Below are 24,577 nucleotides of genomic sequence, written 5' to 3'. Positions count from 1 at the left end.
AAAAAAAAAAAAAAATAGCAGTTCACGGGTATAAACCTAAGTGTCAGAGAAATCCAAGACTGGAAGGTTCTATCCAGTGGCATGTGTGTTTTTTGGGAAGGGGAGCTGGAAGTAGTATGTGGGCAGGTGTGGAGTGGGAGTGGGGGAACATGGAGTAGCACTTAATTTTTAAAAACAAAGAAATAGAATTCTTTCTAGAATTAAGAAAAGCAATGATTGAGACATAATACAACATTATTTGAGCTGCAGTTTCTCTTGACAAGTTGTACCTAAACTATATGCCTTGGGGAACTGCTTTCAGTTTCCTTCCATTATTACGGGCAGGGAGAAATGAAACTTGGAAAGGTGATGGGGGCTCTCTTCTTCCAGGTGTGGGAAACAGTAAGGCAGGTCAGTTCCCCCAAATTAATAAACAAAGGACTTGAGGGGAAATTGTTTGACAAATTTGCATGACTTGGACTACCACTCAATTACTCAAATCCCACAGAAGGTTGTTGACCTGGAAGATCTTAACTGGTCTTTCCAGTACCAAGTCTCATGAAAAAAATAGTTCAACTTCCTGTTTTCCTTGGGATATAGAGACTATGTTCCCTCACTCAGGCAAGGATGTTGATATGTCTATAGCTGTTTCTCCAAACTTATTCGTAACATTTAACAGCTAACTACACATTACGTGCCTATCTCCCCACCTACCTTTAGTTATCTTTTCTAAAGCCCTATTTTTCTTAATATATGTCCCAGTTATTCACCTATTAATAACTTTGGTTGTCTATTTTCAACATTTGTCCCAGTTCTTCACTTCTTTTTAACCAAATTATTGATTTTCCCTTTCCATCCAATTCTTCCATCCATGAGTTCTGTTCATTCTGATCACCAGCTATTACCTTACCTCCCCCAATGGATATGTTCATTGAATGATAGTTTGCAGATAGGAAGTCCTTGAAGTTCATCATATCGAGAAAGAAATAGAGACCCAGAAATATTATGTGACATAAGTGGTTGCAGAGCCAAGACTGGAACTCAGGTCTCAATTAATGAGAAATTTTTTAATAGTATAACCTGCTACATCTCCATAAAAGAAGAGTCTTGATCCCCATAGATTCGAGGCACTGATTTCCCAACTTTCCCACTAGCATCAGCTGTGAGGCTTTTTAAAAGCACTGATTCTTGGGGCGCCTGGATGGCCCAGTGGGTTAAGGGCCTGCCTTCAGCTCAGGTCATGATCCCCGGGGCCCTGGGATCAAGCCCCCTATGTGTCCGGCTCTCTGCTCAGTGGGGAGTCTGCTTCTCCCTCTCCCTCTGCTGCTCCCCCTGCTTGTGATTTTTCTCGCTTGCACTCTTTCTCTCTCAAATAAATAAAATCTTTAATAAATAAATACATACATACTAAATAAATAAATAAATAAATAAATAAATAAATATAAAAACACTGATTCTTGGCACTGCCCATAGCAGATTACTGACCCATAGTCTCTGAGCGTGAAACTGTATTATTAAAAGGCACTCCAATTTAAAAATATATATATTTTAAAGTAAAAAAAAAACAAGATAGGCTGGTGATGGGTAGTAAGGAGGGCACATATTGCATGGTGCACTGGGTGTTATACACAACTAATGAATCATCGAGCCTTGCATCAAAAACCGGGGATGTACTGTATGGTGACTAACATAATATAATAAAAATCATTATTAAAAAAAAAAGAAATTCTGAGAGAAATATAGACACAGATACACCTATGGAGGAAAACTGCTGGTCTTTTAAGGCCTTACAACATATTTAAAACATAAATAAAAACCTGTTTTTAAATTAAAAAAAATAAAAAACAAAAAACAAAAAAAGAAAGGTGCTCCATGTAAATCTGATGTTGAGGTAGGCTTGGAAACTATGGCTTTTGGTTTTGATCACTGTAGGCCGTGCTCCAAATTTTCCAGTTTTCTGTGTTTGCTTTTCCTCTGCCAGACACTTACCCTAATGAACTTGTTTTCTTCCTAGTGGACAAAGCAACATTTATGGTTGGCAGCTATGGGCCTCGGCCAGAGGAGTATGAGTTTCTGACTCCGACTGAGGAGGCCCCGAAGGGCATGCTGGCCCGAGGCACTTACCACAACAAGTCCTTCTTCACCGATGATGACAAGCACGACCACCTTACCTGGGAGTGGAACCTGTCCATTAAGAAGGAGTGGACAGAATGAGGGCATCTGCCCATCCCTTTCCCTACCTTGCCACCCAGAAGTACCCTCTCAGTCATGTTCACCACCCTGTCCCTCCCCGCTGTTCACAGCTGGATCCCTTCCTCAATGCTCCCCACATTGTGTTATCGACACATCTTCTCCCGCAGCATCTCTCAAAGTGTTCCCTAGCACAAGATGCTTAAAACCCAGGCTTTAATCCCACCCCTTCCTTCTGGTCCCCCATCATGGCCAGATCCTCAAAATTCTTCATTTCAGTACCGTCATTTAATATTTCCTTCTATGTTTCCCATTTGAGCAACTAGAGGCCGGGAAATAGGCAAACCATCACTAACAGTCCTTTTGCCTTGGGTTCCAGGAGCTCATTCCCATCCCTGGATTCTTCTGTGGTTGCTGCTGGCTCAGTGAAAGTCCCCAATCACATTCCCTACCCGTCGAGGTTCTTCTTTTCTGGGAGACTGTAAACAACACAAGAGAGTAAATAAAACAATATATGATCTGACTGAGACCCTCATTTCCCTGCTTTCTTCCTTCAAACAAATATGATAACTAAATCATTTACATTCGTGAGTTTCCTCAGAGAGCGTGTGGGCAGGACACCGTAGAGAAGGTATTTACATCATTGGGAAGAGTTTGGTCTCCCTGTTCCAGTTCAATGAGCAATGGATATTCAGAATATGAGTAGTAGAAATCTTGAGTTATTTTACTTTATAGTAGTACCATATGGAACTTTCTTCTGAGCTTGAGACCTTTATATCCCACTGTCTATGGGAATCCCATCTTGGATTTCCCAGGGCACCCGTGGGCCAAATCAGACCCTGCCTCTTTCCTGCGTATGATTTTTCAACGTAATCCCATCATCACCTAGAGAATAAGATCCTATGCTTATTGTATAATGCCCCTACAATCTGGCCTAAATTCAATTACTAATAATTCTCTCACACATTACATTTGCATCTCCGTGTTTGGCTCTTTACATGAAACTCTCTTTCCCCCTTTGTTGCCTGGCAACATCCTATTTACAGAGGACTCTGCTTAGGCATCCACTGTAGGAAGAAAACCTTCACTGAACCCCGCCACTGTCCTACATGCCCTTAAGTCTGTATTCTCATAATATCTTATGAGTTTCTCAATTTTAATCACTTCCCGTTTTATATTTAAATGATCTGTTTGTCCATCTCTCACACTAACAATCTAAGCTGGGAAAGGCTGGATTGGATCATATTTACCTTTGTATGTGTGCTAGTGCTTAGATCAATACCTGCAAAGAATATTTCCTTTTTTTAAAAAAAATTCAAAGTGAACAGACTTAACTTTATTCTGGTTGGTTATGTTCTGAGATCCTGTCACAGAACTTGGTCTTTTATCTCAGAAGTTGAAGGTTCCCATAGAGTCAGCTGCACAGTTCCCAGAACACTAACACCACCACAGCCAATTACCAGGAGTGGGCTGTCCTGAATTGATATCCCAAAACACAAAGTCCAGGGCGTGGAGAAGGAGCAGGGAAAGAACAATGGAAGCTGACCAATCCAGACTTCTGTTTCTATTATTTCTTCTCACATGGCGACTATCCCCTGAAGTTGCTGCAGAAGTTCAGGAATCTTCAGGTAAAAGAAAAAAGCACTTGGGTGACCATATGGTGAAAGTGTTGCTAGGGGAAGGGAAGGGGACATGGGAGGGCTCTGGGTACTTTTCCTCCAAAACATTCCTAGGAAATGGAAAATGGATAAAGGCCTGTGTTGCCCGGTGGAGAAAAGAGAAGTGTTGTCCTTCAGAGAGAAACTATAAGGTGGAGTCAACCCTCCATATGTTAGTAAAACAATAAGGCCTCGGGATGATGACAGTGCCTCTAGAAACCGTGATCTCTTTGGCCACAGTATAGAGAGAAAAAGTATAGATGCCCTCAGCATTTAGAACTCCTCCCCTCCACTTGATATCCCAACACCTTCTGCTTCTTTCTCTCTCTAGATGGTTCTGCTGCTTCCCAGAAACCTGTGTCGCTCACAGATGTCCCAGCGACCATGGAATTCATCGCTGCTGCTGAGGTGGCTGTCATAGGTTTCTTCCAGGTTTGTCCAGATACCCCATTTCTGTTACCCCCAAAGAACCAGGAACATCCTAGCTCAGAGCAGCCATGACAGTCACCTGCTGGCCGGATGATACTGCACTAGAAGTCAAGGGGCACAGAGTCTGCTTTCAGCTTCTCGGTCAAGACTTCTCAATTCAAAGACGTTCCCAGTCTCTGAATTATGTGTTTCTCATACTTGCTTCAAGAGCTCTGAGGCTCTTCATCTAGGACTGCTTTGAAACTTAAATCTGTATCTGGACTGCTGAGGATGGGGCCAGAGCAAACCCAACTTCTATCATCCAGGCAACACAGTAGCCAAGGGTTAATCTCTCTCTAAAGCCTTACCAAATAGGGAGTCCTTCATCCTTCTGTCTCTTCGTTTGTTGTGAAATGTTGAAAAAAGGATGACCTTTTGAATATTGAAGGTGTTAGCCACCATCTTCCGGGTTGACTGCCTGGCCAGGGAAAGCAGCCATACATGAAAGGGCACCGCTCTGGCATTTTTATCTTTCTTTGAAGAAACATCTGGTTATTCTCACAGATCAAGCCCCTACTTTTATTGCAGGCCTTCTTAATCATTTCCATTAGTTAGTTGCAACTCGCTATCACTCTGGCAATTCTGTGTACACAGCTTCAAATGGCTGCAATGAGGTGCAAGTGGGGAAGGAAGACGGGGGTGGGGGGGTGGCAATTCTCCAGGATGAGAAATCTGAGCGGGAGACCACAACAGCCACCCTCGGGAAGGCAACAAAAGTGGGAATGGAGGGATTTGCAATAACTTAAGCAGCCACCAGATGCCGTCCGTCATTTGATCCATGAGTAATTCCACGCTAAGGAGAATTAAAAAGGGGAAGCCTAGATTAGCAATTGTTCATAGCCTCGAGTGAGCCCCACACACCCTTTCCAATGAGCAAGATACCAACTCCCTCGGCTTGACCCCAGAGGCAAGGCTAGTCAGCTTCTTTTCTTTTTGTACTTCTCCCCCTCCAGCCCAGAAAGATGTCAGAAAAGGACATGCTCCCTCCTGTTTATTGCCTGGAGCTTCCAGGCAAAGGTCCTGTGACGACAGGGAAAATGATGCCAGCTTGTTATGGAAGGACTGGAATCCTTACTTAGACATGGCTTCCCTGCTTCCTCCTGAAGGCCTGAGTTCTACAGCTGGAACGACACAGGAACAGTATCTTCACAGGCAATACCTCAGGCTTAATGCAGGGGAGGAAGACCATTCTTCCACATCCTGCACAAAGCTCTGTTAATAAAACTTCTGAGCTTCCATTTTAATTTCCTTTATTCTAATTTCTTTTTTTCCTTTTTGGCCCTTTGACAGCACCTATTTCTTACTTTTGTATTTCTTCTTTCCTCCACAAATTGTTCCCAAAACATTTGCTTCCTTGGGTAGATGAATGACAGTGCAGCCACACTCTGCAGGCCTCTGTGGTTTAGGGGCTCCTCTCTGCTAATAAACTATAAGCTTTATGGTAAGGCCAGACAGGAGTTTCAGGCTGAGCTACAATTTTGTAGTTACCTATTAGCCCACCCAGCCTGGAACATTCAACAATCTCACTGCAAACTGAGCCTGCATTCTGAGAGGTAAATGTTGCTTCACCGGACACTAAATCACGTCTATGATTTTTTTATATGAGTGAGCATATTTCTATTCCCTATTCTCTGTCTATGTCTCTCCTTTCCAATATAATCCCTGTGGGGTTTTTTTCCTCTTGTTTTTAGGATTTAGAAGTACCAGCAGTGTCCCTATTTCATAGTATGGTGCAAAAATTCCAAGACGTGTCATTTGGAATCAGCACTGATTCTGAGGTTCTGGCCCATTACAACATCACCGGAAACACCATTTCCCTCTTTCGCCTGGTAAGTTGGGTGGGCTGCTCGAGCCTTCTTCCAGTTTTTCCTTAGGTTATGGATTCACGAACCTGTGAGCCTAGAAAGTGCTCTATGTCTTTAATACTAGTGATAGTACCAGGGACCAAGGAGTCAGAGACAATGATGACAAAGATGGAGGCTCCGCTCAAGCTTCCCAAACAGGTGTTGCCGTGAGATGGAAGGGGGACTAGACTGAGAGTCAAGAGGTAGGATTGTAGCATTGCTTTGTCTCTGACCAGCTGTGCGACTTGCCAAGTCACTTGACATTGTTAGCTTCAATTCCTTCATCTGTAAAATAAAAGAGCTTGACCATATCATGTCTAAGTTCATTTTGAGCTCCAAAATTTATTATTTTTATATCCTTGGGAGCTCACCTACATTCACCAAACATGTATTAAACAATCACTGTGCCCTCTGCAAGATACTGATAATAAAAACATGTTAAATATGTTCTCTGCCCTCATGGTCTTAAAATATAGTCGAGAATGTAAACACAGTTTACAAGTATCTACAATCCAAAGAGCATCACTATGGATAAAGTATGACAGTTGTTAAAAGGATAAATGCAAAGTAGAGATTCTGGCAAAAAAAAAAAAAATGATGAAGGAAACAACTGAACTGGGATTTAAAAGGATAGGTAACATTTGGACAAAGTAGAGGAGAATTCATTTCCAAGGTGGGAGTAATATCAAGCTTAGGAAACAGTGATGACGCCAATTTGACTGGATGTCAGGGCACATGTCTGGAGAAAAAAAAGTGTATGAGAAGTTTGATTGAAACCATATTATGGAGAACTTGAGGGTTAGTGGGTTTGCATTTAACTTGGTTGGACTGCAAAGCCCTTAAAGACTCTAGATCCGGGAATAGCATGAACAGGAATGTGTTTTTGAAAATTATTTTGGCAGCGATGTCTAGAATGAATTGTTAAGCAAAAACACAAGAGTAGAGAGGACTTTTGTTAGGCTGACAAAATCAACCATGCACTAAGGGTCTGTAGCAGAGAAGGGTCTGCAGTAGAGAAGGGACAAAAGAAAATGAAGACAAGGGGTGGCTCAGTCGCTTAAGCGTCTGCCTTAGGCTCAGGTCATGATCTCAGGGTCCTGGGATCAAGGCCCGCATCAGGCTCCCTGCTCAGTGGGAAGTCAGGTTGTCCCTCCCCCCCTTCCTCTCCCCCCCTCCCTCCTCCCCTTTCCCTCCTCCTCCCTACTCCTTCCTCCTCCCCTTCATCCTTCTCTTCCCTCTTCCCCCCTGCTCATGCACTCAGGCTCTCTCTCTCAAATCAATAAATAAAATCTTTTTTAAAATTTAAAGAAAAAGAAAAAAGTGAAGAAAAGACAGGTCCTGCTGATGATTAAACATAAAATTTCTGGAAAGGAGGCAAAGTTTAAAGCCAGAGTATGTAGGAATAATGAGGGTCCTACACAAAACTAGGGATTTCTGATGCTTTAGTTAGTTAAGTTAGTATTGTTGGTGGAATATCAAGATAAAGATGGATGGAATCTACTGGAAATGCAAAATCAGGACAAAAGATAAAGTTTTCAAGATTTCTGCACTACATGGCCTTCCCCCTCGAGCTTCCATCCTATATATTTCATTTCCCATCCAAATCTCTTTTAAATGTATTTTATATTCAGTGTCTCCAATTTTCTTCAAGCTCTTACATACCCTGCTATCTAATCTATGCCCCACACTCCATTAAAACTTATTTCTTCCCGGTCAGCATGGCTTCCATATTTCCAAACCCAATGAATGTGCTTTAGGTCTTATTTAAGTGAACATCTCTGCCATATTTGACATGGTTGACTGTCTCTTTAACATTCTTTCTTTCCTTAACTCCTAGGAACCTACTTCTGGTCCTCTTCTTCTTTTCTTAGTCTCCTTGAGGCCTCTGGCTCCATGTACACTGCTTCCTCACCCCAATGCTCTTCCCAATCTGGGTAATAGAATTTGCCTTCTGTAGAAGCAGAGACTATTTTGTTCACCACTTCAACTACAGAGGCTAGAAAAGTGTCAGTCATGGAGCAGGTGCCCATTAAGTGTTTGTTGAGTGAATCAATGAATTAATGACTATCTTTTCCTTAGGTAATGCAATTCTTTTTGACTATTATGTGTCTGCTGAGGATCTGAAATGTTTTATCTCTAGCCTGGACCTCTCTCATGATTCAAATGCTTGCTGTATATAACTATTTGGGATATTTTCATTAAGCGTTACCGTCCCAATATGTTCAAAACTGAATTTATCATCTGCACCTGTTAAATTATGCTCTTTCCTCTAAAACACTTTTATTGATCAGCTATGTTCATTTAGTCTAATTTTTACCAAATGTACCTCAAATCTGATTGAATCTATATTCTCCTTCACTCTTTCTACTTCATTCCTCATTTAGGCTCCTAGCGTCTATGGCAGAAACCATTTCAATAGCTTCTTAATTAGTCTCCGTTTGCTATTTCATATTCAATTTCTAGACTGGTATCACAATGATATATTTAAAATGGAAAGTTGACTGTGACACTCCCTTCCTAAAAACTCTTCAGTATTCTCCATTTCTTACAAGATAAAAACCAAGATATTTAATGGTACATATAGTCTTTGTGACCTGGCCACTACCTGCTTCTCTAATCCCTTTTCTAGCACATTCCCAAGGTAGGCTTTACCTGCTCGCTAAGCAAGTATACAATTCCATGACTTCACACAGGCCCCCGACTAGAATGCCACCGCCCTCAATGGCCCCTGTCACTTAGCCTCACCCAGCGAACTCCTATCCCCGTGAGTCAGTTTAGGATGTCTCCTTCACAAAACCTCCATGGAATCTTCAAATCGGCCTACCTATGCTTCTATAGTTCCATATCTTTATTTACATTTACCGCCTTAGAGTGCATGTCATGTATCTCAGTGTCTGTCTCACCTAATAGTGACATTAGACCATGAACTATTCAAGGGCGGGAACCACGACTTATGCACATTTTATTCCAAAGCTGCACAATATGCCTCTGGTCACGAGGACACTCAGAAGTGCCCAAGAAACTGACTCATCCCAAAGACCATCTGAGTCCCTAATCCTCGGTCTACCTGGACAGCAGCTGCAGGTTGTTAGTTTCACCATTGTGAAATAGGATTAAACTGAGCTCCTCCATGAAAAGCTTTGGTAAGACAGGTACAGAAGGTTAGGCTAATGCCTTTTATGTGACTGCAGAACCACGGGGAGTAACCCTTCCATAGACATGCTCATCAGCTACATGTCCACAAGTACTTCTTTCCCAGTTCGGTGTTTCTAAATCTCACAAAGGCCTGATTTAAAAGTCTTAGCACTCAAAATATTTAAAAATTCAATAAACAAACAAACAAATAAATAGTACTACCAAGATACACATGTGGGGAAGAAAAGGCAGTGCTGTTGCTTCCAAGGTCTCTACAGGCTTTCCGACCTCTAATGGGTGCATTAGCCTAGCTCGCAATGTGTTCTTTATAAAGCCCTGTTGAGGACTTCCCAGGGCAGTTCACGTTTCTTTAGCACTAGTGGCAGACCTCCTCTGAATGAACTCCTGGGAACCTGTGCGTGAGATTATTGATGTGCCATACCAAGAGCAAACAGCCTGGTTCCGGCCCTACTCCGCTGGCAGGTCCGGGAGAAGTTCCACCTGTGCCATGACAGCTTTTAGAGAAACATGTTTTTCTCAGTTTATACTTTCAAAAGTTTAGTCTGTATTTTAATAGAACTATTATTTAGGAGTTTGGGATGACGTTTTCTTTCTTCTTTTTTTTTTTTTTAAGAACATCAATCAAGACTATTCTTTTATAAATTGGGAAAAGTGAACCTGTTGGGAAATTTGGGGTACCTGCCTTCATCTTAAATGTATAGTTCATTCTATTCATTTTGTTTGTTTGTCTTTAGTGCCTAACTTCTGATAGACATGATGCTAGGTGTTTGTCAGTGTTTTACCATTTAATTCTCAAAAGAATCTGATGAAATAATTATTATTATCCCTGCATTATCAATAAGGACACTAAAGCTCCATGATGCATAGTCTCACAGCTGTAGAATAAACAGACGTCTGATTCATACCCAGCGTTGCTATCTCCAAAACATGCCATTTCTGTGATACTATGGTGACTTTCTGAAGTACTTATGCCTGACGAAAACATTTGTTTCTACTCCTAGATTCTATCAGGCTCCTCATTCTCAAGCCTACTTGTTTAAACCTTCTCCTAAACCATTTCTCTATCCCCCGGAACTACTTAAACCCTAAGATTACTTCTCGAGATTTAATCGAGGCATTACATATTTTGGCAAAGAAATCTCAGAATGTAGACATAGAGAATTTTCAATTGTAAGAGCATATTTAGAGACGAGCTGGCATAATGGTAAGGGGAAAAACAGGAAGACTGTAAGGAGTGGACATTGCTGGATGCTTTGAAATGTTAGAGCGATCCAAAGCCAGCAAATGCTATATATGCATGGAACACATCGCTCTCCAGAAACAGTGCCTGCCAACTACATAAACGTGATCAGAAAGAATTCAAGTCAGTGAAACAATAAAAAGTTGTGTATGACAACCTGTTTGGTGTGTATGACAGCTTGTCTTTTGTGAATATGACTGCAGGCAGGCCCTCCACCCTCTCTGACAGCACCCTCCTTGTTGCCCTAACGGAGATGGAATCCTGGGTTGAATAAACCATGAGCCTGTTCTAAAATGGAATTTCAGATATTATTTGAATGTTTACCCTGCTTTGGGTTTCCTCAATCACCTCTATTTTAAGAACTATACTTAGCCTAACTTTGACCCAGTGGGATAGTCCTGGAAACACAGTGAAGGCATTCTTTCATTCTTTGGACGGTTGTGTGCTGGATTCCTATTATAAGAAATGCACCTTGCCAAACAAAGAGAATCAAAAGGAACTAGTGCATAAAAATAAGCTAATAAATGCAAGAAGTGAGATATGTCAAATTATGAAGTATTTTTTTGTAAAGTATATATTTACCGAATACATGGCGAGCTAAGCACTTTATGAAAACCAACGCAGGAGCGTGAGGGTATTTGTTTCACAAATGATTTCTCAGTGCTATTCAAGACACTTAATACTATAACTATGGCGTAAACCAAGACGACTTTGACACAGTTTATGAAAAACTAGGTTCTTAATTAGAGAAATACACAGGAATTCAAAGGAATATTGTTGAAGTACTAATGAACAGGAAAAAAACTAATCGGTTGGTATGATACAGTGTCTAAAACATAAAACAATCCACTTCAAATACTCTTGGGAAGACTCAAAATTATATTTTAAGGTGGCAACCCTTCTGGCTTACTGTTTCTGTTTTTCTTCTGGTGCCTCTTTTCTCGGGGAGAAAAAAAAATATGATATCTCAAGTAAAATTCTTTCCAAAACCTGGAAAAATATATAAAAAATTTTTTCCCCAACTCTTGGTTTCAGGGTCGGATTTTCTGTCCAGTGCATTATGCAAATCATTCCCTTTACAGAAGGGAGATTTCCTGTTCAAATGTTTTCAGAAACCCTACACATGAATGTTCCAGAGTTTATTAGACATGGTGAACTAATCCGCCATGTTTTGTTTAAAAGAAGCACTACACACTGGAGAGACTTCAGGAGAGTGGATTCTATTAAAACTCTTTGCTACTTAGAGAATGTTATCACCCCTTAACATCCTCTGCCTCCAGTATACTGCATTCCTGACGTCCAGAAACACCTGGAGTAACTGGCACTTCCTGTTCTCCCTGTTCTGGGAAATGATGAGGGACTGCCTGGAAAAGAGCAGCGAGGGAGGGGCTGCTGGCCACAGCGCAGCTCTGTTAGCTGAGGCGCGGCCACCAGGCCTGCAAGTTCCTAGACAAATAATCAGGAAGTATTTAGACACATGAAATATTAAAAGGGCCCCGGTTGTGATTATAATAATGATGATTCTGATGTTTGCAATTAGCAAAGCCTTAAGTGTGAAGGAGACATGCCAGCTGGCAAAGCCGCAGCTCAGAGACTGTGCTCATTTTCTTTTCTTTTTTTTTTTTAATATTTTATTTATTTATTTGACAGATAGAGACAGCCAGCGAGAAAGGGAACACAAGCAGGGGGAGTGGGAGAAGAAGCAGGCTCATAGTGGAGGAGCCCGATGTGGGGCTCGATCCCATAACGTCAGGATCATGCCCTGAGCCGAAGGCAGACGCTTAACCGCTGTGCCACCCAGGCGCCCCTGTGTGCTCATTTTCTTTCTCTCCTGACTCTCATTGACTCTCAGAGTAGGATGGGAGGGGCCGCCAGGCAAGGACTCCCCCCTAGGAAGACTTTCTCTTGCTTTGCTATTTCTGCCCCAAGCCTTCTGCTCAGAACTTTGTGAATATTAAAACAATTAAATATACAGAGGGAGTTCACATTTTAAAATATCCTATGGTTTCGGTGATGTTTTTTCAAAACTCTTATTTTGAAATACATTTTTATGCACTTCAGCGTTTATTTGTTTTATAAATTTGAGTTGTGAGCACCGGCATAAAATAAAGTGATTAAATTGCTAACTGAGTGAATGTCAAGCACTCCTGTGCCTCGGTGCCTAACATACAGCAGGCACTGGACAAATAATTCATTCGCAAGGTGCTACAAGAGAATTAATATTATTAACCATAGAGTGCATTGGGCTTCTTAAAGGTGCACATTGCTTTTAACTAACCCGATGGGAGACCACCTTGAACAAAAGAAGAGAAAAACAGGCAATGGGAGTCATCATGGAAATGACGATAAGGAACAATCTCAGATTCCTACAGTTTAGTGACTTTATCTTTGTCTGAATTCCCTCCTGCATAAACTAAAAGGAGACTTACCTCTGACGTTTCTGGGTAGACTGAGAGAAAGTATCTTGGGGCCAAAACAATGGTTCCGATCCAGTGCAAGATCAGATCGGGTAGGACCTATATGAGATAGCAGGTACAAGGGAAAGGGGTTGAGATGTCCAAGGGTTGGTGGCCCAAGGATCTCAAACTATTTTAGGAAACAGAACCGTTCAGGAGCTAACATTTGTCTATAGGCATAGCTGCTATGGGTGATAGAAGCATAATCTTATGCCTTTATGGGCATGAGTAGATTGGGGGAGGGGAATGGAAAACTCTGGAACAGTGATGGACAGTATGAAGTCCTATGTTTTAATATATCTGAATGCTCTAAATGCAAATATGAGATAATGGACTAGATAACCCTTCCACCAAAACCAATTTATTTTAAAAGCCAGGCAAGCAGAAAAGGAGGGAGGAAGGCTTTGGAGAACAAGCAAAAGAGGGAGAAAAGTCTAAACTAAGATCTAGAAAAGATGAAAATCCAAAAAGAAAATGCTGCATTGGGACTGTTTTTTTGTCTGGGGAGCTTTTCCTGCCAGTTCTTGAAGCAGTCAAGAGGTTGAGAAGTTCACTAGCTTTTTTAAGACCCTCGAGAAGCCAGAAAAGTAAACATCGAAATTCAAGGCCCAGAAGCAGAACTAGGAGGTAGATTTAGTAAAACACCATTTGCCCCTCTTTCGACCCTAAAGAACAGTATCCTAAGAACGAGGATGTACCATAAGTAGATCCGCCCTCCCAAGGACTGCAACAGATTTAAATCATCTCAATCCCTGTAATTGGATTAAGATGATTATATATGAATATATAAATATATATATATACCCATGCATACATGCATATATACCAACACACATACACCACTACACATACATAATTATACACATGTATCATAGATGTAATCTACCCTTTGCTGTGCCATAGTATAATAGCTGGAACTCAAAGAAAAAGAGAAAAATTTTAAATCAGAGATTACCCTCAAAGTAATCTCAAAGGGGTTAATACTAAGTTTCACAGATGACTTCTTAGTAGAAAGAGAGGAATGCTACATATAAAGAATTATATCTTTCAAAAACTGAAAGAAAATAAATGTCAACTTAGAATTCTACAGCAAAAATAGCCTTCCAAAGTAAAGCTGAAATGAAGATATTTTAGGCATGGCGCCCAACGGATCTTACATACACTAAAAGTTATTCTCTAGGCAAAAGGCAAAACATCCCCGTTGGAAGCTCAAAAGTGCAAGAAGAAAGGAAAAGAAGCTAAACTATAGGAATGTGCATAAGTGTAAATGTATATTGACTATATGACAGTAATAATAACACCTTGTGAGATTCAGAATTAAAATACACAATAATAATCACCTGTAAGTCTTCACTGTCGGGTCAAGGAATGGAGTCGGAAGGAGGAAAACTATTAGAGTGTTCTAATGTCTGCATTGTCCAAGAAGAGACAAAATTGCCAGTTAAAGTTAGATTCAGATAATTAAAGAATGCATGTTGTGTAATGCATGCTGGTAATCCTCAAGAGAATGACAGTAGCACGTATAACTTCTAAGCCAATCAAGGGAAAGAAGGAATAATAAAAAGTGCTCAATCAATTCAAAGTTGTCCAGAAATGAAAGAAAGTGGGATTTGGAACAGGCTGAACCAATAGGAAATGCACATGGAATTAAATGTATTTGTGTTTGCATTATATAAAATAATGCAATCACAAGACAAAGATAGCAGACTGGATTAAAAAATACGACTTTGTGCTTTTTACAAAAGACATATCATTTTAAAACACAGGGGCCCATGTAAAATATAAAAATAGGTTAAAAATAAAGGGATAAATCCTATGATGCAGCAATTGCACTACTAGGTATTTACCCAAAAGATACAAAACTACAGACTTGAAGGGGCACATGCACCCTGATGTTTACAGCAGCATTATCAACAATAGCCAAACTATGGAGAGAGCCCCAATGTCCATGGACTGATGAATGGATAAAGAAGTGATGTATATATACAATGGAATATTACTCAGCCATCAGAAAGAGTGAAATCTTGGGACTCCTGGGTGGCTCAGTTGGTTAAGCGTCTGCCTTCGGCTCAGGTCATGATCCCAGGGTCCTAGGATCGAGTCCCGAATCAGGCTCCTTGCTCAGAGGGGAGCCTGCTTCTCCCTCTGTCTGCCTCTCCTCCTGCTTGTGTTCTCTCTCTCTCTCTCTCTTTCTCTACCTCTGACAAATCAATAAGTAAAGTCTTAAAAAAAAAAAAGAATGAAATCTTGCCATTTGCAATGACGAGGATGGAGCTAGAGTGTATTATGCTAAGCAAATTAAGACAGTCAGAGAAAGACAAACCATATGATTTCACTCATATGTGGAATTTAAGAAACAAAAGAGATGAACACATGGACGGGGGAAGGGGGGAAAAAAGAGAAAGAGAGAGAGAGGGAAAAAAAACATAAGAGTACAAACTGAGGGTTGATGGAGGGAGGGAGGTAGGAGATGGGCTAAATGGGTGATGGGTATTAAGGAGGGCACTTGTGATGAGCCCTGGGTATTATATGTAAGAGATTAATCACTGAATTCCAAAACCAATATTGCACTGTATATTAACTAGCTAAAATTTAAATTAAAAAATTTTTTTAAAGTAATTCCTACCTAAAGAAAAAAAAGTAAAAGGATAGAGCTATACCATGCAAGTACTTCCAAAAGAAAGTTGATACAAACATATTAATGTCAGACAAAGTAGTCTTTTAGGCAACAAGAGATAAAGAATGATGCTTTATAATGATACATATTTCAATTTGGCCAGAAGATGTAACAATTCTAAATTTGCATTCATCTAATAAATGGCCTGAAAACGTGTAAGCAGAAACTGACAGAATTGTAAAAAAAATGATTAAATGCACAATCACAGTGGAAGATTTTAATACTACTCTCTTGATAGAATAAACTGATTAAATAAATCAATAAGATATAGAAAATTTGAACCACGAAATGAACCAAGTGAGCTGTTAGTATATACAGAATATTGTATTTGAAAACTGCAGAGTATACATAATTTTAAGGATACGTATAACATATCTAGAAGTTGACAAATGATATAAATAAAATGTAGAAATTAAGTTAGAAATTAATAAGATAAATTAAGAAACACACTTCTAAATAGCCAGTAGGTTAGAGAAGAAATAAGAACAGAAATTGGAAAACATTTTGGACTGAATGATAAGAAATCTACATAAAAAATTTCTGAATGCCTTTATAGCCCTGTAAGAGGGAAACGTGTGATTTTAATGTATATTTTAGAAAAGGATAATGCATCCATTTTAAAGTGAGAAAAATGAGTTCCAGTTAGATTTCCAATCTATTGTGAAAGATAAAATAGTAATGTTTCTAGAAGATAATATAAGAGAATATCTTCATGACCTTGGTGTAGTCAAAGAGTTTTAAATAAAACAAAAACACACACCAGCTGTAAGGGAAATGATTAATAACCACAACTACATTGAAATCACCTTCTGTTTATGAGCAATAACTAATAAAAGGGAAGGTCCCAGTGAGGGAAGATAATGCAATATAGAAGCAACAAAGGGCTCATGTATAGAATGTATAAAAATATCTTCGAACCAGCAAGAAAAAGATAGACAACAGAAAAACAGGCAAGTGATTTGTGTAGGCACTTCATAAAAGAGGACACGCAAGTTGTTACTCACAGAAATGCCATCTGGTTAGAGTTTAATCCATTTACTTCAGCTTCAAGGCCCTTTGGAAGCTTGCCCCAGCCCACCCCGCTAACCTTGTCTCTCTCCTACTAACTCTTTTTTTGTTTGTTTTGTTTTAATTTTTATTTTGTTATATTAGTCACCATACAGTACATCTCCAGTTTTTGATGCAATGTTCCATGATTCATTATTTGCATATAACACCCAGTGCACCATGCAATATGTGCCCTCCTTAATACCCATCACCGGCCTATCCCAATCCCCCACCCCCTCCCCTCTGAAGCCCTCAGTTTGTCTCCTACTAACTCTTAACATCACTGTTATAGTCATAGCAAACCAGCGGCAGCTTCCAGAACATGGCATCTCACATCTTTTTGGCTTTTTTTTTGCCTTGCAAATACTGTGTTTTAATTTACAACTCCATCCCCGTCCTCACTCACCTGACCAAGTTTTAGCTACTTTTCAAGAGTTGCTTCTTTCTGGAAGATTTCTGCTCTTCCTTCAGGTGACATATGGGCCTGCTATTCCCCTGTGATGACATTTCTGTTCACTTCTCTGTATCCCACAGGACAGTGTGTTCTTTGAAAGCAGAGCATATTTCCTGTTTACCTTTATGTCTTTTGAGCCTTAGTCAGTGTTTGACATGTGGTAGATAGTCCAGAAACATTTCTCAATAAATGAATAAAAACAGAACAGTGACAATTTTATCCTTTTTGCGTTACCCAGGTGGACAATGAAAAACTGGCTTTAGAAAGCAAAGACATCGAAAGCATTGATGCCACCAAATTAAGCCGCTTCATTGAGATCAACAGCCTCCACTTGGTGACAGAGTACAACCCTGCGGTAAACAATAGACCTTGTTTCTAGACCCTTAAGTCCCTGTGTCAGAGAGGGTACTTGTCTCCATAGCAGAGATCCCTTCCTCCAGGAGTTCTCATCTTTTGACCTGTTAACTGTCATTATTGTTGTTTATGTTGCTGTCCTTATTACACCCCTTTAGGTTTGATAGACTTGTCCCTATTCAACAAAGAAAGAAACAAAGTTATAAAACTTAAATACCCATTGGGGGCACCTGGGTGTCTCATTCAGTTGAGTATCCAACTCTTGGTTTTGGCTCAGGTCCTGATCTCATGGGTTCTGGGATCGAGCCCCACATCAGGCTCTGCACTCAGCATGGAGTCTGCTTGGGATTCTCTCTCCCTCTCTCTCTCTGCCCTTCCCACTTGTGCTTTCTCTTTCTCTCAAATAAATAAATAAATCTTTTTTAAAAAAGAGAGACTTACTAGACGACTAGTGAGAAAGAGAGCCAGAATGCAAAGCCAAGATAACTGGTCAAAAACTTCTGAGGTTTGCTGCCTGGGAGGGTTCGCTAAAGGCAACCCATCCGAGCAACCCTCTAGACCACACTTGTCAAACAAAATCACAATCTCTGCTAAAGGTCCATTTTTTCCCCAAGCGTCTTCGTGACCAATACTTTTGCAAATACAATGAAAGTAAATTCAAAGACAAACGACATATTAAAAAATAAGGCCCCCTACTCACATATTTGGATGTTACAGCAAAGTAAAATTTCTATAAAAGCTTTTAAAACCTCTCCCTAGCTCCTTGTGGACCAGTAACTAACAATTCCTGGTCTGGCACTCCCGGCGCAGGCCTAGACCTTCACGGTGGTCAGCTTTCTTTCTAGATTAGTCTTCTTTCGGTGTTGCGTGCTGCACGCAAGCCGGGTGAAGGTTATGATCCACCTGTTCTGATAATCTTCTGCGCGTCTCACTCGACAGCCGCTACAGGGGCCTTCTATGCCTTGTCTTTTATTTTCCCTGACGTAGACCTTAAAGTGATACTGTATGAATTTCCAGTGACTTCCTCAGTTCAGAAATGCTTTCCATCCTCTAATAACACGACTTGAGAGGCACATCTCAAGTTTTAGAACTCACAAACCATTTCTCATGTAATCTTCGCGCTGACATTTTGAGGTAGGACAGAGAAAATTATTACACCCATTTTATGGAGGAGCACATTTAAGATGCAAGTGATTTGTTCGGGATCCCATGGTAAGCAGGAAAGGCATAATGGAAGGCAGGAAGTTTAGCTGACGATGCATTCGTTTATATTGCCTATTTCCGTTTTGCAGGAGAAGAAAAGAGAGCTCAGAAAAGTGGACTAACTTCCTCAAGGCCGTATTACTAGCAATTTGAGCTCCAGACACAGCCCTTTGCACTTGTCCCTGCTTTTTTTAATGACTCGTCTGTCTGACTGAATCCTGTGGTTTATTCCATGGCCCCACACAGCTTTCAATAGGAAACACCCCTTTTCCTGTTGACTAAATTCCTGTCCACCTCTCACACCGCGCTTGTCTTCACGGAACGGTGACTCCATTTCTACTTTTGCTAAGATTCCAAACACAGGCACCCCAGGGGGGTTGGCAGCAATAATCAAACAGGCATTTTTCTCCCAGACTGTCGTCATTCTCATGATTATGTCTACAGAGGTCAGGAGTGCATGGGGGCAGAAGAGATGATCTGAGAGTCCCTGGGTTTATGGCCCCGGGGTCCTGGAGTTCTGCAGGTGAATGAAGGTAGGGGTGAGGGCCGGCCTTCCTGAGTTCTTAGGCCTGGCCGTCTCGTCTTTTACAAAATACTGATGCTATTTTTAAGTTCCACTTCAGTAGTGAAAGTAAATCACATCAAGAAGAAATCAGGTAAGAATTTCTTTAGAGAAGCAAGTCCCACTTTTATTGTGACTTTTTTCATTTCCTATAAATGACATTTTTCACTTGGAGGCCTGCCCCCACTACTATAGCTGTTTCTCACCTGCTGTTGATGAAGAGGTTTGCACAGTGACAACAAGGAGGCAGAAACCCACAACCGTGTATTAGGCCAGCTGTATACGACCTTTTTTTTAAGGTTTATTTATTTATTTTACAGGGAGGCAGGGGCAGAGAGAGAGGAAGAGAGAGTCTTAAGCAGACTCTGCACTGAGCGTGGAGCCCGATGCAGGGCTTGATCTCACAACCCTGAGATCATGACCTGAGTTAAAATGAAAAGCCAAAAACTCAAATGACTGCACCACCCAGGCACCACCCTCCCCCCAGCTGTATACTTTTAATGCACACACTTAGTACTTGCCTTCAAGGTGAAAAATCAGGCTGTGTCTATTAAGATTAAATTAATCACTTCCGAGATGCCCAATCCCTTCTATGCTAAGACAGCTGTACCTTTTGACTCCTTAGCTTTGATTTCTTGCCTTCCCCCAAATCATCCTCCATCTCTGCTATGGGAGGATAGATGCATGCTGTACATTTAAGTAGCAGGATTTAGTGGAACAAGAGATGGTTGTTTAACATCCAATCTCCCAAATTTAAAATCTAAGAACTGGCTTTAAACTCCAGGGAGAAAATCTTGGGAAAGAACTCACTGATGGCCGATAGAGCTGGAGAATCTCTACAGAGCAGTGCGTAGCTTCCAGAAGTCTACCTAGCTGCTGCCCTTCCCACCATCCTGGGAGTCTGCCCTGATGGTTCATTATTCCTCCGCACTCTTCTCTTCCTGTACACACGCTGGTTTTACAGCAGTGCTTTCTGTATTTAGGAGGGAGAAGTGAAAAGGGATGGGATATATTTAAAACAGAGACACTTGGAACACTCAGGAAAAAGAAATGAAGTGAGCCAATGCCATAGTTTCACACTCTCTCCTGTCCTCTGGCTCATGGCTGTCCCACCCCCTCCATCACGGACAAATTCATGGGAAATCACCATCTCTCATCAGCAAATAAAGGGCCAATGCTTCCGGTCTCCCGAAGAGCTTATCTTATTGCTGAGGTTTGGTAGACGGCTTCTGGCTGAGCCGGTTTAGACGGGGTTTTGCAATGAGCTATGCGTAAGGCAGCATCTCCTGATGATTGCGAGCCTGGCCTCTGGAACCAGACCGCCTGGTGCGACTCCCAGTCCGCCACTTCTGTGACTTTGGGAGAGTTTGTGCCTCCATATCCTCATTAATAAAACTGAAATTTCGGGGGCGCCTGGGTGGCACAGCGGTTAAGCGTCTGCCTTCGGCTCAGGGTGTGATCCCAGCGTTATGGGATCGAGCCCCACATCAGGCTCCTCTGCTATAAGCCTGCTTCTTCCTCTCCCACTCCCCCTGCTTGTGTTCCCTCTCTCACTGGCTGTCTCTATCTCTGTCGAATAAATGAATGAAATCTTTAAAAAGGGAAAAAAAGGAAAAAAAAATAAAACTGAAACTTCAAGGATTCAATTAGCTATATGTAAAGACCTGGCAACAGTGCCCAGCACATGAGAAACATTCAAAGGTGTGTCTGACTGCTCTTGGGACAGGAAGAGGGACTGAAAAAAGTAACTGATATGTTACATGGTGTATTCCTCGTCCATTGAGGTGCAACAGATCGCCCCCAAACGTATCCGCTTAGAATAGTAAAAATTGATTCTGTCCCACAGCTTCGGTGGTTAACCGTTTGGGAGTGGCTGGGCTGGCACTTCTGATCTGGAGGCTCTTGCATCAGTCACCTGCAGGTTTCGCTCGAGCTGCAGGATCCTCTTCACGTGGCTGGGGAGTTAGTGCCGGCTGTTAGCTCTGTGCTGTGTGAATCTCTTCATAAGGCTGCTTGAGTGCCCCACACGGGGACTGGCTTTCCCCAGAGTGAGTGATAGAAGAGACAGCAAAGCAGAGGCCACTTGTCACGTGTGACTTAACCTTGGAAGTCACGCTCTCTCATTTCTGCAATATCCCAGTGGTTACTCCGCTCAGCCTTAGCCGGCATGAGCAGGTGGGATCTACACAGTTGCATGACGGCCAGAGGGTGAGACTTTTGAGGGCCACGTGGGAGGCTAGTTACCATTTGTGTTATGGATGGACAGCTCTCTTTTATATTTCAGCCTACTTATTTCCTGGGTTGCCACTAATGTGTTTTTTTTTTCTCCTTGTGTCTTTCTTTCCACTATAACACACTTCCGTTTGCCAGACAGCGATTGGCCTATTTGATAGCATGATCCAGATTCATCTTCTACTGATAATGAACAAGGCCTCCCCAGAATATGAAGAAAGCCTACACAGATACAGGGAGGCAGCCAAGCTCTTCCAGGGAAAGGTAAGTCTGAAATGGGAGACACCCTTCTGACCACTCAGTACCAGGACACAGGACACTAAAATAGAGGAGATGAGTCCAGGGAGATAGGATAAATAAGGAAAGTGAGTATGGTTAAGCAATAACAAAGTAAGAACTGGGACATAATGAATCACATTACTCTGATTTAAAATTAAAGATCTATTTTATACTGTTAAAGGACCTATATAACCATATCTTCCCTTAGTGGGAAGTCTATTTTTTTTTCCTGCATTGAGAAGTGGAGAGAAAAATAGAGACCCAAAGATGCTGAAAATAAAAATCCTCTATTAGTCACAGTGTATTTATTCTTGGCCATAACCTGTTCAAGTTTTAGACTCGGGACTTCTTTCTCATATAAAGCACCCATCATGTACCTGGTGTCTACAGATGTCCAATAACTATTTAGTTCTGTTCCTTCTCTACCTTGTGCAGCTCTGTTTGGTATCACTGAACTAGTAAATCTTCAACCACTTCAAGGCTACTGCATTAAACTAGACCTTTCCAGTGTTGACAACTGTCTGGTAGTAACATAAGCCAGCTTTCTGGCGGCTCTTTCCCTAACACTGGAAGTTTTCAGTGTTTCTGAATGTAAGTGATGCTCTAACAAGAACATTCTAAAGGTTTCTACTTTGGGTTGAAGGTTTGATTTAATAATATCAAATAGTTGACATTTATCAAGCATTCACCATATGCTAAAAACCGTACTGGACATATTAAATGGATCCTCTCATTTAATCTCTCCAACAAAAGTCTATTTTGCCAATGAGAAAACCGAGTCTCAGAGAGGCTGAGTAATGTGCCAAAGTCACACAGCTCGAGAGTACCAGAAACAGAATTTAAAATGTATTATCTGCTATTCTTATGCATTTAGCTAATCACTAAAGCTGCCTCCAATTCTATGTTCTTAAAATGAAATAAACCTGATCGAAGGGATAAAATACAGAGAAAGAGAAGAAGAAATTCATTCCATTATAGGGCACAGACCACAAGTTGACTCAGTGCAAATGGCAACAATCATGCGTTGTCTCTCCTGCGGACCTTAGATAGATTTTTTTTTTCCCCTTTCAAACCTCTCCAACTGCAGGTTCTTTTTATTCTGGTGGACAGTGGGGTGCAGGCCAATGGGAAAGTGATCTCCTTCTTCAAACTAAAGGAGTCTCAACTGCCCGCCTTGGCAATTTACCAGACTCTAGATGAGGCGTGGGATACACTGGCCGGAGCAGAAGTTTCTGTGGAGCGTGTGCAAAACTTCTGTGACGGATTCCTCCAAGGGAAGCGGCTGGTGAGTGGGAGACCCCAGGGTCGGCAAGTGGAGTTTTCCTTTCTGTGTCCTCTTATTTCCCTTTAAAAGTCTTTGAGCTCTACTGGATTTGATTAAGAGCAAAGGTACATGAGGATCCACGGTGGAGAGGATCGGGATGCTTACTAGGATAGAGTCGTGAGAATAGAAGTACACGTGCGTCTTTGCAAACGTCGCGCATATTCAAAGGAGCTGAATTGGGAGTTTTACTGTGTTGTTGACATTATTAATGGGAAACAGCCCAAATTCCTTGATATAAGAATTCATGAGATAAAAATAAGGGTGCATTTAGGACTTCCGGGAGTTGTTAAATAGCTCAGTTTGCTAATCTCAGAGCTCAAAACCAAGTGTGGGCTCGCAATCTAAGCAACAGTGTCATGGTGTTTTTCAGAGAGAAAATCATGAATCAGAAGAAAAGACTCCAAAGGTGGAACTCTGATCTCTCCCTGATACTTCTGCAGACTACTAAGTATTTACATGAAATGAGAAAAGGGCAACTCGAACCTCAGAGACACCAAGCAACAGGATTGCCGGGCCTTACACACACACACACACACACACACACACACAGCTCTCCATTTTGTTCCTTAAAATCTCATTTACTCTCCCTATCCTTCCTTTTAAATTGTCTGTGCTCTCTCACTATCCATGCACTCTTCTCCTCCGCATTCATACTGCGTAGTCCCATACACTGCAACACACACCACGGAGGACGCCTTTAAGAGAAGTCCTGTGATGTCCCTTTGACAGGGAGACACCCCTGGAAGGAGGCTGTTCTGGGTTGTCATTTGCTGTAACATCTGTACGCCGCACAGGACTTAGGCACACCAGAGCTTCTGCTCTTTTGTCGTTACGAAGGCGTTGGAAACTCTGCTTTCTTCACAAGCACATGTCCCTCTCGAACTCAGGGCCAGGTACAAAAAGAAGGCTTTAAACACCTTTCTGGAATTGTCTTTTTGCCAGGGTCGAAAGATGTTTCCAAGTCTCCAAACTCAGCCGAAACAGACTATGTGAAAAGCCCATGCTTGTTTAGCGTTCCTAACTCCCGCCTAAATCAACAAACGCACAGTAAATAAAGAGCCGTAATGTTATAGGAAAGGGCTGGCATCTCTTCGCGGGCCGAACCTTCTGTAAATACCCAGCTCCCCGGTTCAGCAGTGGGTACTCCCCCTTGGGTGCCCACTGTTTAGTGTCCAGCCACGAGCCACTAATGTATTATTGTTAACTCTCTGGGTGGGATGGGAGGTGGGTAGAGACCACCCCGCATGAGGATCGGTATAAATGTGGCCAAAGAGCTAGGAATCGAATTAGGTAAAAGGTCGGGGAATAGGTAAGGAGGGGGCCACTTGGTGCTGGGGCCGGCTGGGGCTGACTAAGGGTGGACTGGGGCAGGTGGGGTGTGCAACGCAGCCTATGGGAAACGGGGAGAGTTTGGCCAAGCATCGCTGGCCCCCAGGCTATGACTGTCAACACAC

General features: G+C 41.7%; 2 protein-coding genes across 4 annotated transcripts in view; both read left to right on the top strand.

Annotated features, from left to right (window-relative positions):
- The window catches only part of ARHGDIB (Rho GDP dissociation inhibitor beta), a 19,151-nt gene extending 16,459 nt beyond the window's left edge, over nt 1-2,692 (top strand). For both annotated transcript variants that reach the window (XM_040642186.1, XM_008707042.2), the window contains one exon: nt 1,994-2,692. In XM_040642186.1, coding sequence (XP_040498120.1) covers nt 1,994-2,193 — 200 coding nt within the window. In that variant the 3' untranslated portion in view covers nt 2,194-2,692. The remainder of the gene's footprint in view (nt 1-1,993) is intronic.
- A 140-nt stretch (nt 2,693-2,832) lies between these two features.
- Nucleotides 2,833-24,193, top strand: ERP27 (endoplasmic reticulum protein 27). Of its 2 annotated transcripts, none has more exons than XM_040642185.1 (7): nt 2,833-3,797; nt 4,159-4,259; nt 5,987-6,124; nt 17,408-17,524; nt 21,659-21,784; nt 22,989-23,084; nt 23,494-24,193. In XM_040642185.1, the coding sequence occupies exons 1-7, from the start codon at nt 3,704-3,706 to the stop codon at nt 23,539-23,541; spliced, it is 720 nt and encodes a 239-aa protein (XP_040498119.1). In that variant the 5' UTR covers nt 2,833-3,703; the 3' UTR covers nt 23,542-24,193. The 2 variants fall into 2 exon arrangements, with proteins under 2 accessions (XP_040498119.1, XP_008705265.1); XM_008707043.2 differs by having other exon boundaries at nt 22,887-23,084.
- Nucleotides 24,194-24,577: the final 384 nt, after the last annotated feature.

Source organism: Ursus maritimus, unplaced genomic scaffold (genome assembly GCF_017311325.1).
Source record: "Ursus maritimus isolate PB19 unplaced genomic scaffold, ASM1731132v1 scaffold_26, whole genome shotgun sequence".
In the NCBI taxonomy this organism is placed as follows: Eukaryota; Metazoa; Chordata; class Mammalia; order Carnivora; family Ursidae; genus Ursus; species Ursus maritimus.
This window is presented reverse-complemented; position numbering and strand designations above follow the sequence as displayed.